This window comes from Rhododendron vialii, chromosome 6a (assembly GCF_030253575.1).
Source record: "Rhododendron vialii isolate Sample 1 chromosome 6a, ASM3025357v1".
NCBI lineage: Eukaryota > Viridiplantae > Streptophyta > Magnoliopsida > Ericales > Ericaceae > Rhododendron > Rhododendron vialii.
In genome coordinates, this window is record NC_080562.1 from 11,347,150 (window position 1) to 11,363,634 (window position 16,485).

Genomic DNA, 16,485 nt, shown 5'->3' on the forward strand with positions numbered 1-16,485 from the left:
AAATCTGAGCTAGATCGAATCGACCGCACTACACGCTGTAGGGCCCAAATCCCATGTTATGTACTCCCCTCTGTTCCATTTTATTTGTTCATTTTTTAAGATCATGTCAATTTTAAATCGTTTATATCTTTAATATAGATCTTCAAAAATATGCAATATGATTTTTGCTTGATAGTTCTCAATTAGTTCTATTATATGATGTTTTCAAAAATCATAAAAGACATAATAGATTGAAAGATATAAGCATTTGAAAAACACCACAAATAATGGACAAATAAATTGGGATAGAGAAAGTATCATATGTGTCTCAACCATTTTACGCGCACCACGACTAATCTTGGTAGACTAATCCCACTGTCCACTCACATTACATATGCCTAGCCTTTCACATTGCATATGCCTAGCCCTAGCCTTTCACATTGCATATGCCTAGCCTTTCGTATCGACGAAAAGAAGTATCACCCACCCTGATTGGGGCATTCGGGGTGTATTTGAGGGCTAAGCGTATGAAGCCAATCAGGAAAGGCGCCCTTACATTCCCACTTCCAAATACTTCGGATTTCTAGTTCAAACCATTGTGAATAGAGTTTTTTTTTTTTTTAAAAAAAAAAAGAAGTAAATAGAGGGTGTTTGTTCTAACTACCGGAAGGTGACATCAAAAAGCCAATTCCAGAGGCATCGAAGATTCTCAAAAATCAGCTTCTACCAACTGCTAAAATTGTATTTGCCCATAAGCCGAGAGGATAAATTCCAAATCGATTGACATAACTTCAAAAGAGAGAACACAAATCGTAAACTGCATCACATAAGGTGCAGCAAGCACATCATAATTTGCAGAGAGCATGTCAACATGTCCAGAATCATGAACATTGCCATTGGAGTCTACTGAAATTTTATCTAATTTGAAGAGAAGTTTGAATTTGACATTACCCAATATGGTCGAATTTAAAACTCAAATTTCCAATTTCTGGTACCATTTTCATCAGTCCACTCTTCAACGAAGTAAAGAAGGAGATTTCTTGCTGATGTTTCCAAATCGAATTTTCCTTTGGAACATTCACCATTGCTGTGTTAGCCTAACGATGGTGCAGAGTTTTCAAAAGTTATTTTCCTAGTATAGACAAATTTAGTACTCCTATTACATGTGACTTTGACTATAACAAGTTTGAAAAATTCAAACTTTATTCTGCGATTTGCAGCTTAATTCGATACTACAGATCCTTCGTGTTATGGGAAAGGTGAATCCTATATCCATGTGAACGATTATTTGAAGAACCTTCAATCCCAGTAATGTTCTGAACAGATGGAAACTGACTCTAACCAGGTACCTGATATCTCATGTCTTCGCCTCAAGAAGAATTGTAGAGAAAGGAGCGACATTGTATGTTGTTCCAATGTCAGGGACACCTTGAGGTACAAAATCATCAGGAGACTTGAGATATGTGTCTACCTGCACATTTAATATTCATAGCAATCACTCAAAACAAAGAAAGAAATGAAATAGTACTAGCGAAAAACTCGAGAATCCTAACATCTGATGCAGAGTAGAATGTTATGCAACATTGGAAATGTTCAACCACTAAATGATCATGGAAAAGATTGAACCCTCTAAACCAGTAGAAGAAACAAAAAGAATGGAAGTTCATGAAGAATTACTAGTGCGATCCCAATGGAAGATCAGTGGCTGAACTATTTAACAGTCATTAATTAGAGAGGGGTGTACTTGATAATTTTGATAAAGAGGCAATTATCACATGATTTTCAAAATATGAGAACTCGTCAAGAACAATTATAGAAGTCCATGTGCATTTCTTTCTTCCGCAAATAGTCTGTGAATGTACTCATGTTTTAGTTCATTCCTGGCAAGATAAATTTTTAGGTAAACAATTGGTAGACTTGAGCTTTTTCCGTTGAGAATTTCTAGAGCTGCCATTGGCTGACTTAATTTCTTCTGTCACGTGAGAACATGACATTTATTCTAGACACAAGTACCAAGTCCCCCTAACAAGTGGCCCAGAACGCCTTTAATCAATCATATTCAACGACCAAGGTTTAGACTTCAGTGCTTTACAGCAAAATACCCAAGGAGGCACCATCTGGTATTCTCTTATAAAAGCATCAATGGAAGTGTCTCCAATTAGAAGCAAAAACAAAAAAAACTAATCGAACATATATCCTAGAGATAGATGTTACAAGGGGATTATGAGGTTAAGAAGCAGCTCTGTTGGAACCTGTACTCAATGAGGGAGGAGAACTTACCACTCGGAACCAGCGTCTATTTTGTGGTGGTGACGGCATTGCAGTTTTAACATTATAGTCATGTGCGTTGAATGCCAAATAGATATCTCCTCCATCTTTATCGTGAAGTCTACAAACAAATGTTTCAGTAGAAGTTCGTGAGAGTCTTTTAAGAAAAGATTAAATACAGACAATGTCCAATGATTCTGACAGAATGAACTATATTTGGTAGCATTACTGACCTTCTCGTTACTGCATGGCTATACGCAGAATAATTTAGACATACCATATTTAGATGCAACAAGCAAGCAATGGCTTAATTACAAAGAGAGAACATAGAAAATGGGGTGTAGCCAGTGCACGAAGCTCCCACATATGCAGAGTCCGGAGGAGGGTTGATGTACAAAATGAAAAATAGTGCATTACAAAGTAAGCTATAAGAAGTACGAATTCACTAAACCAAAATGCTACTAGCTAGGGGCGGACTAAGCCAAGGGCACAAGAGGGTCACGTGACCCTCCTGAAACTATTGGATTTTTTTTGTGTGCGCCATGGGGTCACGTGACCCTCCTGTGCCTTGGCAACAAAAGATGCAAGTAATATATATTGAATTACCCAAAACATAGCAAGTATAGTGTCTTGTACCAGCAGAAAGTGCTTGGGCCTCAAGGCAAGTTGCGCAGGTTCGAGCCCTTCTAGCGTCGTCCGACTTTCTTTTTTATTTGATGATGCTTAAATGGTAAACAAAAAATCCTTCAAAACTTTCAGCTAATGAGAGTTGACCCCCGCCCAACAAGGAAGTATGTAGTAGTAGTACCACAAAGCCACAAGTACCTTTGCACCTGTTAAAGCATCCAACTCAAAACCAATTGGTAATGAGGGGAGAAGCAGTCCAGGCTCGTATACTAGTTTTTGAGGTGATAAATAACTCATGTGGTACAAATTCTAACACTCCCTCGCACGTGCGACCCCCCGACTCGCACTTGGAGAGGTTAACAAAGGATCTAGAACGAATAGATCACAACGAAACAAAGTACAACGATGGCACAAACAAAGGGAAAAAACCTCCGAAAACCTAGCTCTAATTCCATGTAAAAGCATGCAACTCAAAACCAATTGGCAGGGGAGAGGCAACCCAGGCTCATATACGAGTTTTCGAGCCGATAAATAACTCATGTGGGACAAATTCCAACAGCACCTATTACACATCTAAATCTAATATATAATAAAGTACAAATACAGAAACACAAATATTTCATTAAATTTTTTCCTAATGCTATCCACTATCCTTCGTTTAAGTATTTTTTTAAGGTTATGCTTGAGAGGTGACCCCTCTATATGAGATTTCTGGATCCGCCGCTGCTAGTAGCTAGGAATGACCATCCTAAAAGGAGTTCAGTGAATGCATTTAGACATCTGTCCATATATCCAAAGACCGAAAGAGAAAAAGAGAAGATAATATCTTGGTCCTTGCGTATTTGTACGCAACAAGACCAACACGTAACGTAAATATACAGATATAGAAGAACAAACAAAGGAACCAAAATATTTACTCAAAAGCTGCATTCTGATTCCTACGGTTTTCGAAGTCATAATCAACCAATTATTGCTTCAAAAACCAATCAAAGCGAATTGAGGATGCTGAAGCCAATGCAGACTACCAAGATGTCATGCCCAAGTACAAAATTTGCATGTTGATTTGTTAGATTATGGGTTTATTTGTAATTAGTTTATTAGTTGTTCTATTGTGTAACTAGTTCATTCTCTAGGACAATAGTGTATTTAGTTTAGTGTATTGTATACATAATTCACGTTGTACGCTGTGCTCTGATAATTCAATGAGAAAAAACCCTATTCACGTAAAACTCTCTCTCTCTCTCTCTCTCTCGTTACTTCTTAACATGGTATCAAAGCTGTACTTTACCTGGATGATAAAGCTCTTGATTCAAGCCCTGGCTTGCTGATTCAAGGGCTGATTGAAGATCAAACAAACTCTTTCAAGGGCTGTTCGACCAGATCTGCATCTGGTTTCTCTAGTTTCTCTAGTTGTAGCAATACTACAACATATTGATACCACTGATTCGCACTGCTGCTGGTGTTTCTGACCTCCGACAGCCTTGCCTGATCCTCACCAGACCTCCGACAGTATCGCCTGACCTTCGTCGGATCTCCGGCAACTTTACCCAGCCTCGCCGGACCCTCATCGGACCTCTCTTACCTTTGTTGGGTCTTGGTTGGTCAGTTTTTGGTGAGTTTAAGGACGGTGTCAGCCTTCTTTTTTTTCCGGCAGCAATCGTTAGTTCTGGTAGAGTGTATTCAAGTTTTTTTTGGCCCAATATGTGCTAGTGTATTGTTTGATATTTTATACAACTCCGTTGAACAATTTATTCTACATCAGTTGTGTTCAGAGTTGGCTAAGTTTGGGTTTACAATCACTAGTTTGACTGTGTTGACCGGTTATCACTTTATTGAGGTTGTTATTTGTCTGTTGCAATGTCGGAGGATAAACAAAAAACTTCCTCTAGTGGAAAGGATGAGTTAAGTCGTGTAGGGACTATGGATAACTATTCTCTAGATATTTGCCACATTAAGTTGGATGGTACCAACTATTTGATTTGGTCTCGTACCTTTACTTTGGCAATTGAGGCCAAAGGGATGTCTGAGTTTATTGAGAGCCCTGTTACTCCACCTGTTGAGGCGGATGAACTCAAGAAATTTAAATCTCAGAAATCGTTAGTCATGACTTGGTTGTTTAACTCTATGAGAGCTGATATTCGCCATACTTTTCTGCTTCTTGATACTCCACATCAGATACTACTGCAGCCCAAACCTATTCTCAGCAGTGTAATGATGCACAGTGTTTTGAGTTGAGGAAGAGACTTCGTACATTGGAACAAAATCATCAATCCGTCGCTGTGTACTTTGCTAACTTGAATGGAGCATGGCAGGAATTTGATTATTATCAGGGGTTTCAGGCTGTTTGTGCTGTTGATGCTACTAATTGGTTGAAGAGGATAGAGAAAAAGCGTGTTTATGACTTTCTTGCTGGTCTTGATGTGGAATATGATCAAATTAGAGTGCAGGTGTTAGGTCGTGTTCCGTTTCCATCTTCAGGAGAGGCCTATGCCATTGTTCAGCAGGAGGAGAGTAGGAGGGGTGCTATGGTACATACTCCCGCTTCTGATCGTTCTGCCTTGGTTGCCATTCCTCAGGGTCATTTTGGTTCTAGTGGCGAGCTTGTTCCACAAAGTGGTAAGTCACAGTCTAGTGTTACTAGTGGGCTTATTGATCGTGAGTCACTCCGGTGTGATCATTGCCCCAATACCGGCCATACCAGGGATTTCTGTTGGAAGTTACATGGCCGTCCCTCTCGTGGGCGAGGGAGTGGACGCGGTGGTCGTGGTCGTGGTCGTGGTCTTATGCGTTCTCAGGCCCAGGCTCATGTTTCGGAGTCTACAATTGCTACATTGCCTGATTCTAGGTTCAGTACTGGGGTTCAGGCGTCTTCTGATCATGTTAGTGGATTTTCTCAGGGAGAGATGCAAGCTCTCAGGTGCCTAATGGCTCGGGCTGATTCTCCATCTACTGTAGCTCCTACTTCCACAGCAGGTCCCACTTCATCATATTTTGCTCACACAGGTATTCCGGCTAATGCATTTACTGCCTCTTCTGCTATTCCTTGGATTATAGATTCTAGTGCTTCAGATCATATGACAGGTTGTTCCTCTGTATTTGATTCTTACTCTACTTGTTCTGGTAAGGATAAGGTCAGAATAGCAGATGGATCATTCTCTGCTATTTCCGGGAAAGGTTCCGTTCGCTATTCTCCCTCTATTTTCCTCTCTTCAGTTCTACATATTCCAAAATTTGCCACTAACCTTCTGTCCGTTAGTGGTCTTACTCGTTCTGCAAATTGTTCAGTGACCTTTTTCCCTACTCATTGTGTTTTTCAAGAACTGGACACGGGCAAAGTGATTGGCAATGGTAAAGCACATGATGGTCTCTATTTTTTGGAGTCTGCACCTCGTTCACCTATGTCATGTGGTCTTGCTCTACAAGCAGATACGAGTTCAGCTCTTTCTATGTTACATTAGTGGCATCGTAGATTGGGTCATCCCTCTTTTGGGATTTTAGAGAAACTTTTCCCTACTTTAATTAAGCATTGTTCTAGGAATCAGTTTTTTTGTGAAGCTTGTGAGCTTGGAAAACATACACGTTCATTTTATGCACCAATTAATAAACGGAGTGCCTCTCCTTTTATGGTTATTCATTCTGATGTTTGGGGTCCTTCCCCTGTTACCTCTCTTAAAGGTTTTCGGTGGTTTGTCACTTTTATTGACTGTTATTCTCGTGTTACTTGGGTGTACTTACTTAAGTCAAAAAGTGAAGTCTTTTCTTGTTTTAAATCTTTTCATGCGATGGTGCGTACTCAATTTGACACAAATATCAAAATTCTCCGCAGTGACAATGGTACTGAGTATATTGATATGAATTTTAGGGCTTTTTTGGATGAAAATGGTATTCTTTTTCAGACAACTTGTGTTGACACTCCACAGCAAAATGGAGTTGCTGAACGCAAAAATCGTCATCTTGCTGAGGTTGCTCGCTCTCTTTTGTTCACTATGAATGTTCCCAAATATTTATGGGGAGAAGCAATTTTGACTGCAATTTATCTTATCAACTGTATGCCATCCAGTGTTCTTCACTTTAAAACTCCTATTGAGTGTCTCCCTAACAGTTCTAGTGTTTTGACTCTTCCCCCTAGAGTTTTTGGTTGTGTGTGTTTTGTTCATACTCATCATCCTTCGGGTGGCAAGTTAGGTCCTAAAGCCCATAAATGTGTGTTTGTTGGGTATTCTCCTACCCAGAAGGGCTATAAATGTTATGATCCTCACTCTAAGAAGTTTTTTGTCTCTATGGATGTCACTTTTTGGGAGACCACGTCCTTTTACTCAACCTCCCCTTCATCTCTTCAGGGGGAGCAGCATGTCAGTCAGAAAGAGATGAGGGAGGAAGAAGTGTTTCAAAATCAAGGATCATGGTCTTTATCACTTCCTTTTCATAGTGAGGGGGAGAAGGAGAAGTCTGGAGTGGAACCAGTGTCTGTTGGTAATGCAAAACAAGACATTGGTAGAGCGGATGGAAACAGGCGTAGACCTAGTGAATGGCCTGCTACCTTGGCAACATATCAAAAGAAAGGAAAAGGCAAATCTTCATGTGTACTGCCACCTTGCCAATCACCATCCCGTGCTTCAGTTCCGGACTCCTCAGCTGACTCATCTGGTAATGAATCTTCTCCCATTGAACCTCCTGTTATTAATTCTGATAATCTTCCTATTGCTCTTCGGAAAGGTGTTAGGTCATGTACTCAACATCCCATTTCCCAGTATGTCTCTTATGATCGTTTATCTCCTTCGTACCATGCCTTTGTTTCGTTTCTTTCTTCTATATCTATCCCACAGAATTGGCAGGATGCATTCATGATATCTGAGTGGAAAGAAGCTATGGTAGAAGAGATGACGGCTTTGAAAAAGAATGGCACTTGGGAGCTGGAATCACTCTCGGGGGGAAAGAAATCAGTGGGATGCAAGTGGGTTTTCACTGTCAAGCAAAATGCTGATGGCACCGTTGAGAGATACTCCCTCCGTCCCGGTTTGTTTGTCCTCTTTTTGACTTTTTAAGAGCGTTTGACCTCTCAAAAAATTGTCTATAATTTTCAATTCGTAATGTTTTTAATATGCAATATGGATCTTGTTTGATAGATCTCAATTAGTTTTATTATACAAAATCTTCAAAATCATAAAAAATATTATAAAATGTAAGATATAAGTATATTTTTGAAAGACACGAATTTCGACAATTGGACAAACAAATTGGGACGGAGAGAGTACAAGGCAAGACTTGTTGCCAAGGGTTTTACTCAAACCTATGGTATTGACTACGAGGAGACGTTTGCTCCAGTAGCAAAGATGAACAGTGTGCGAGCTCTACTTTCTTGTGCTGCCAATTTGAATTGGCCTCTTCACCAGTTTGATGTGAAAAATGCATTCCTTCATGGAGAGTTAGAGGAGGAGGTGTATATGGATGTACCACCGGGTTTTTCTTCCTCTGAGACTGTGGGAAAGGTGTGCAGATTGAAGAAGGCTCTCTATGGGTTGAAGCAATCACCTAGAGCTTGGTTTGACAGATTTTCTAAGGCTATGTTGAGGTTTGGTTACAAGCAGAGCCATGCAGATCATACTATGTTCATCAAAGGAGGTGCTGGTAAGATTGCTGTCCTTATTGTTTATGTTGATGATATAATAATGACAGGTAATGATGTGGGTGAGATTCTCAGTCTTAAGTCTAGTCTGGCTCTAGAATTTGAGATAAAGGATTTGGGACCTCTGAGATACTTTCTTGGAATGGAAGTGGCAAGGTCTGATAAAGGTATTTTTATCTCCCAACGGAAGTATATACTTGATCTTTTGGAAGAAACAGGTATGTTGGGTTGTAGACCTGCAAATTCTCCTATTGAGGCGAATCATCATCTTAGTGGAGATGTGGGGGAGCGCACTGATAAGGAGAGGTATCAGCGACTTGTAGGTTGACTGATATACTTAGCTCACACCCGACCTGATGTTACTTATGCAGTGGGTGTTGTTAGTCAGTTTATGCATGACCCTTGTGCTTCACATCTGGATGCAGTTTATCGTATCTTGAGGTATCTCAAATTAGCTCCAGGGAAAGGATTTTGTTCTCCAATCATGGCCAGTTGCGATTGGAGGCATTTACTGATGCCGACTGGGCTGGTTCTGTGGATGATAGACGCTCTACTTCTGGCTACTGTACTTTCTTTGGAGGAAATTTGGTTACTTGGCGAAGTAAGAAGCAATCCGTGGTTGACAGGTCTAGTGCAGAAGCTGAGTATAGAGCTATGGCGCATGGTGTTTGTGAGCTCTTATGGCTCCAAACCTTGTTACATGATTTGGGAATTTCTGATAATGGTCCTATGAAACTCTACTGTGACAATAAAGCTGCCATAAACATTGCTCATAATCCTGTTCAACATGATAGAACGAAGTACATAGAGATTGACAGGCATTTCATTAAGGAGAAGCTGAGCGAGGGTTTGATATGTATACCTTTTGTGAGAACTGAAAATCAATTAGCTGACATATTCACAAAAGGACTTGGTAGCAAGAGTTTCCACCCCATTGTGTTCAAGTTGGGCTCGATTGATATCTTCGCACCAACTTGAGGGGGAGTGTTAGATTATGGGTTTATTTGTAATTAGTTTATTAGTTGTTCTATTGTGTAACTAGTTCATTCTCTAGGACAATAGTGTATTTAGTTTAGTGTATTGTATACATAATTCACGTTGTACGCTGTGCTCTGATAATTCAATGAGAAAAAACCCTATTCACGTAAAACTCTCTCTCTCTCTCTCTCTCTCGTTACTTCTTAACATGATTTTTGCAACATAATATAGCAAGATAATTCTAATAGAACAGTGTTTTTCCTTACGTAAATGCAAGAAATTTGCTCTCAGGATTGTCCCATTGGTCTTCATGCCATGTCACGTCACTCTGAGGAAATGAAAAGGTTTCATGAGGAATACAAGAAGCAAAAGCAACCATGCAGATAGGAAAAATAAATGGGCTACATGGACGAAATTTTAATATAAGAAAGAACCAAAACAGGTACCATATCTGGCTAAAAGGCACGGGCGTAACAAGCATTTTATTGCGAGTTTAGATAACAAGTATGATACCAGTCACACAGGCTTTCTTATTTCTTAACAGAAGTGTTGTAATTTACAAGCACAGCAAGTCAAGTTCATCGAAGTAGAGGTATTCCAAGTTACAAAGTTAACACCTAAAGTAGCTGGCAGCAGGCTATCTGGAGCGGAAATGAAAGTGCACATATCTTACAAGAACAACAAAATTTCTGAAGTATCCAGGGAAGACTTTTGTGGGGAACCTTTTGGGTGTGGGATGCTAGAAGCCATAAGTAGGTACGATGCATCAATCTCAAGTGTCCTGTGGATGACATTCTGTGCTGTCCGATAGTACTCTTCTCCGCAAAAGTGGTCAGGATACTTTCTCCTGTCTTCCGACTTCTATTTCTAACTAATAGAAGGAAAAGAGAAGTAGAGGAGATTCTGAGCAAGCGCCTGCACATTATGGACCTTTTTTTCCTCGATAGATATCATATGGATGAGGTCGAAGACTCTTTCTATGGGTTGAATTGGATTCCGCCGGGAATCATCCTGATCAACCACTTTGAATGGGGTGTGAGCGAGATAGATTCAAATTCCTTTCATTCAAGGTGCATCATCAACTACTCTATCCCACATCTAGATGAGGCCAGACTGATAGCCTCCATGGGCCATTGTATAAATTGGCAATACGGATATGATAGGTACACGATAGGCTAGTTGTCAAAGGAAAGGGCTGCCATATACTTAATTCACAATTTTTTCCTTCAACCTCAGAGAAAATTTCTTGGGTTTCTTTTTTGTTCCATAGATATTTGAATGCAAGGTGGTTGCAACGTCATGAGAATTTGAGTTGATAGCTTAAGAAGGATAACACAAATGGAACAAATGCAGTACTTCAATGAACGCCCTAATTTGTAGCCCTCCAGAAGAGGGCCCTTAAGTGACTGGTAGTCAAAAAAACAATCTTCACAGACAGATAAGCTCGAAGATTTACCATGCCGATAAAATTTTCACGTCCAAATGCACGGCGAGATCTGCGGAACTTTATCATCTCTGAGAAAAACCTAAAGTGACCACTCTTCCATGCCTCCAACTGTCTTATTACAAACATATCTTCAGTGATAATACTTGGATAAAAGCAATCAGGAAAAATGGAAGATTTCACGAACCTGCCCCCACTGGAAATTGTTTAAAGAAGTATCATGTCCATAACTGTTGTTATTTCCATAGCGAGTATGCCCGTACTCATCTCCCATTAGCATCATTGGTGTTCCCTATTACATTCAACCACACAAATTCTTCCAAGTCAAGAGGGTTCTATGAACTTCATTAGTTCTCCTTTGTAAACAGGATAGCCGGACAATGTTAAGTTGCCAACGCAAATGCAGACAAAAACAAAAAGAAAATCTGATGAATACATTAGCAGCATAGTGCCTGAAATTTTAGTGAAGACAGATTGTTGTTGGCCACATCAAGCACCAAACTTTATCTTTTTGGAGAACTCTAAAGATGATATAGGAAGACATATTACATAGGCAAATCAAAAAACATGGAAATGCACAAAATCAAACCGCAGACCGTGTTCATAGTAGGCCTGTCAATGGAACGGATTCGATCCGAATCCGATAACATCGATCCGAATCCGGTAATCCAAATACAAATCGGATTAAATCCGTTATCAATCCAATACTTTATTTTAAAAAATCCTATTTTCTCCAAATCCAAAAGCATTACATACTAACCTCTCTCTCAAGCCTAGAAACCTTCTCCGCCATTGTGGCCAAATCCCTCCTCTCCATTTCCCCTTCATCCAAAAACCCCACCTCCCTAAACCTCTTCCAATCCTCCTACCCCCACCTTGTCCTCCTTCGCCACTACCATCATCCTGCTCTCATTCAACAAACCCAACAGCGGCGGTGGCGGAAGAAGCGGACCATCCACAAACACCACCGCCTTTCCTTTCCCTGAGTTCTTGTTGTGGGCCCCACGCTCGCTCTACGGCGTGATCTTCAGCACCAACCTCCTCTGCGGTGTAAACATCGTGCTGAATGGTGGGTTTCATACACCAAACCCTAGTATGTGAAAAGTGTCATACACCAAACCCTAGTATGTGAAAAGTGTTCGAACTGTTCAAAAAAACTCTAGTTTTGGACAGGTGAGGAATCGATGGTGTGACAAAAAATTGGACGGGTTGTTAGAGAGTATGCAAATTCCAGTGGGATTGGGTTAGGCTTAGCATTGGATGTCTCGGTGGTAAGCCTAACCCAATCCCACCGGAATTCGCATACTCTCTAACAACCCGTCCAATTTTTCGTCACACCGTCGATTCCTCACTGGTCCAAAACTAGAGATTTTGTGAACGGTTCGAACACTTAGGGTTTGGTGTATGAAACCCACCATTCAGCGCGATGTTTACGCCATAGAGGAGGTCGGCGCTGAAGATCACGCCGCAAAGCGAGCATGGGACCCACAACAAGAACTCAGGGAAAGGAAAGGCGGTGTTTGTGGACGGTCCGCTTCTTCCGCCGCCGCCGCTGCCGTTGGGTTTGTTGAATGAGAGCGGGATGATGGCGGTGGTGAAGGAGGACGAGGTGGGGGTAGGAGGATTGGAAGAGGTTTAGGGAGGCGGGGTTTTTGGATGAAGGGGAAATGGAGAGGAGGGATTTGGCCGCAGTGGCGGAGAAGGTTTCCAGGCTTGAGAGAGGTTAGTATGTAATGCTTTTGGATTTGGAGAAAATAGGATTTTTTTAAAATAAAGTAATCGGATTGATAACGGATTTAATCCGTAGAATCCAATTCGTATTTGGATTACCGGATTCGGATTATCGGATCAACGTTATCAGATTCGGATCGGATTTTTTTGGATCGGATTCAGATCAAATCTGGTCCATTGACAGGCCTAGCCATCATCATCTTCATTAGTAAACAAAACAATGTGAAAAGTCCTACACTGTTTTGATCAGTTTGAAGTAGAGAAGAATGACAACTTGGACTGCACATAACTTCAAAACAGTTCCACTCTACAACATCAGCAATGTTTACTACGTTTCAAGTAGTCCAATTCTTCTTCCAATAAGAAAAAACTAAAGCAATCAGAACCAAGCCCAACGGATGACCAATGAATGGAACATGCTTCGTAACTAGCCTCATTAAAATTTAGGGAGCATTTCCATTCAAATTGAAAAGAGACAAGGGACTCTGACTCGAAAAGATCATCCGTATCATCAGGGCACATATGAACATACATTCCTGACAACAAAAAAGAGGGACAACAAATAATAATGTTGTTAGATGGGTGACACGTCAAATTGGCTTGCAAGTATATATACCTGGGATATCATTAGCGCCATATGGAAGTTCTTCATTTGCCGGAAGCGTAGAGCTTTAACATCGGCATCAGAAGTTTCACCTGTTCACCAGATACAGAAGGAATGACCCACATAGGAATGTTGGAAAGATAAACAAAATATGGGTTCAGTAACTATACAAGCACAATAAGCACACAATTGAACATTGTTTGAGGTTCTTCACACCTCTTTACATGAAGGGCACACGTACTCTATAGCAAGTATATGCTATGCAAATCACAAAACAGGAAAACATAAAGAGACAAAAAAACCTTGTCAAGAAAATTATATAGGTTCGAACCATACAGAATTTGCCAAATGGTAAGAAATAGAAATTATTTCAATACTAAATCGAGACAAGGGAAATGGGTTCCCAATAGTGAAAGGTCCTTCCCAAGAACATTGACAAAATATTAGTCTGTAGAAAACATATGAAAGGTTCATTAAAGGTCAATGTATATTAAAAACTCTAAACCAAATGTCCAAATGGTCAATTGGGGAAGGGAACTCAACCCTAAAAGCTAGCTTTTGAAGTGAGGGTGCACTCATCTTATATACTTTATATTACTTTGGTACCCCAGCGATGTGGGACTTCGCTTCACAAAGGTAATAAGAAACAGTAGTAGTAGATATGGAGACAGAGAAACCAGTAGGGACAAAGCCATGGAACGTAAAATAATAAAGGAAAAGAACAAGTGACTTAACTATTTTCTCTTTTCCTTCTACTTCTTGGATTTTCCTACTCTCAAATCATTTTTCTCTTGCAAAAAATGAAATTGGAATACCTCTTGTAGTTCTTTCATAGCGTGTGTTTCGAGTTGTAATTGAGATGAGTTGAAACCGTATACCCTATGTTGAAACAATTCATTTTCTTCAAACGGTGAGGTAATGTCTCAGTGGGAACTGAAATATCAATTCCCATTGATGCTTTTGTCAAAACAAAGAAACTGAACTGTCTTTGCCGAATGCAATTTTATTCCTTGCTAGCAGGTGATAAGATAATGCAGCAACACATGACTGCTGTTGAAAGCAACATCAGGAAAGACTGCATTCTGTAACATAAAAACTAAGGCGAAAATGGAATATAGATGATGCAGAACTGCGCATAAATAAAGGTATAGCTAATAACAGAAGATTTGCAAGGTCAGATCAGCTAATAACAGAAATTTGTGGTCTCCTTATGTGGCCATCACACTACTTGCAAGGTGGGATCAGCTAATAACAGAAACTCTTGGTGTCCTTATGTGAACATCTCACTCAGGACTAGACGAATAGTCTTATACATTAGGATTCCAGTGCCTAGAAACAATACACAATAAACAACTTTTTATAGTTACACAGCATATTGTCACAAAAGGTTATGAAGATTCCTGATTCTACCTTCGGAACCACAATTCCAGCTAAAATTATCATTGCTTCCATCATTGCCACCTTCTCCGTTGGCACCATTATGCTACGACACCAAGAAATGAGATCATGAAAATGCTGTTCAGAGTTTAAAAATCTATCTAGAGGGCTTTTGTCTGAATTTGCTACTACACCTTAGAATTGTATGAAACAAGGTCATACAAAGTAAACCCATCGTGTGCGATAACAAAGTTGATACTGTGGTATGGCTTCCGGTTATTCACCTGCGCAGAGTAATAGGTTGACATCAAAGTGACAAAGTCAATAACAAGATATGAGTGCGTTTTCAGAAAATAAACCAATGAATATAGCAAAAAGAGAAAAATGCAATACTGCACAGTGGGGTAGTATATTATGATGGACAACCTATAAATGTTAAACAGGGAACAGTATGTTTAATTTATGCGACATGCAGTACCCAGCCATGATATGAATAATATTTCTTCCTTATTATCAAAAAAGGGTAGAAGAAGATTCAAAATGCTGAACTCACTCTATATAAATCAGCAGAACCAGCGACCCGAGTAGCGAAAGTCCCCTTCATACCAGCATCACCCTATTTTTGGAAAAACGATGTTAGTTACAGTCTATGAAGCACGGGTACTTCGGAAATGTCGCCGTACGCGTACCGGGTACGGGTACGGGGACGGCGTGGGTACGGCAAAAATCAACCGGGTACGGCAAAATTGTATCGGGTACTTTTGGTAATTTTGGGTACGGCATGGGTACGTTTTAGCCCAAAATGAATTTTTTTTCAAAATTTCTGGGATTTTTTGTAAATAATTATAAAATGTGGGCTTATTTTGTAATTTATTTGTCATTTATAAACACAATATTACACGGCAGAGATCTTGGAGATCAATCTAGGGCTCCAAATCGGAAAAAAAAAATGTAGGTTTTTTTTTTTGGTAACTAAAAAATGTAAGTTCTCTCTCTCTCTCTCTCTCTCTCTCTCTCTCTCTCTCTCTCTCTCTCTCTCCCTCTCTCTCTCTCTCTCTCTCTCTCTCTCTCTCTCTATCACTATATATATATATATATATATATATATATTTTTTATCGATTGAAATAATCTCTCTTTGTATATATGTACGAATATATGCATGTGTAATGTATATGTATATATGTATCTGAAATTTTGAATACTAATAGATATGCAGTAGATATGTATATTTGTACTGATTTTGCTTTTTGTTGGTAAAATAAGTTTCTATTTCATTTTATGCAATAAAAAATAGAAAATAATTATACACACACACACACACACACACACACATATATATATATATATGCCGTACCCCCGCCGTACCCGTACCCTACTTTTTTGGAATTTTTCCGTTTCCCGTACCATACCCGTACCACGTACCGGTACCCGTGCTCCATAGCTTACAGTATTGCCATGCAATCCATTGGAAATTATGTATTTTTCCCTTGGAAGGACCTTTGCTAGGTCCAATACGATAATTTAACAAAGGAACAATAGGGTAGTGCACCAATGAAGAGAAGCCCAGATAAAATTGAAATGCAGTAATGAGGTCTGAGACCGTGCTCATAGCTCTAGTGTCCCCAGGTTTGTTTTTGGTAAATAAATTTCCCCAGTTCTTGTAGATTTGGATAGTGATGTGCTCCCTCCTTAAACTACTAACACCTATGTATTACAGACGGGGGGGTGCGCATGGACACAGATACGGGAGACAGCAATTCTAAAAGAAAGGAGACATGGACATGATAGGGCCTGGAAATTTTTTTAAGATGAATCTTTCAGTTATGCAAATCCACTTCGTAACTACTAAA

General features: G+C 39.8%; 1 protein-coding gene across 6 annotated transcripts in view; it reads right to left on the bottom strand.

The window, feature by feature from the left end:
* Positions 1-883: 883 nt before the first annotated feature.
* Positions 884-16,485, bottom strand: part of LOC131331421 (isoamylase 3, chloroplastic) — a 48,578-nt gene continuing 32,976 nt past the window's right edge. For 3 of the 6 annotated variants that reach the window (XM_058365345.1, XM_058365348.1, XM_058365347.1), the window contains 9 exons: positions 15,188-15,250; positions 14,829-14,918; positions 14,668-14,740; positions 13,270-13,349; positions 11,110-11,214; positions 10,935-11,033; positions 9,745-9,806; positions 2,260-2,368; positions 884-1,450 (listed from right to left, as the gene is read on the bottom strand). In XM_058365345.1, the coding sequence (XP_058221328.1) occupies positions 1,337-1,450; positions 2,260-2,368; positions 9,745-9,806; positions 10,935-11,033; positions 11,110-11,214; positions 13,270-13,349; positions 14,668-14,740; positions 14,829-14,918; positions 15,188-15,250 (795 nt within the window). In that variant the 3' untranslated portion in view covers positions 884-1,336. Of the gene's footprint in view, positions 1,451-2,259; positions 2,369-2,883; positions 2,970-9,744; positions 9,807-10,200; positions 10,346-10,934; positions 11,034-11,109; positions 11,215-13,269; positions 13,350-14,667; positions 14,741-14,828; positions 14,919-15,187; positions 15,251-16,485 lie in introns of those variants that run through there. The other 3 variants (XR_009201383.1, XR_009201384.1, XM_058365346.1) reach the window with 3 other exon arrangements.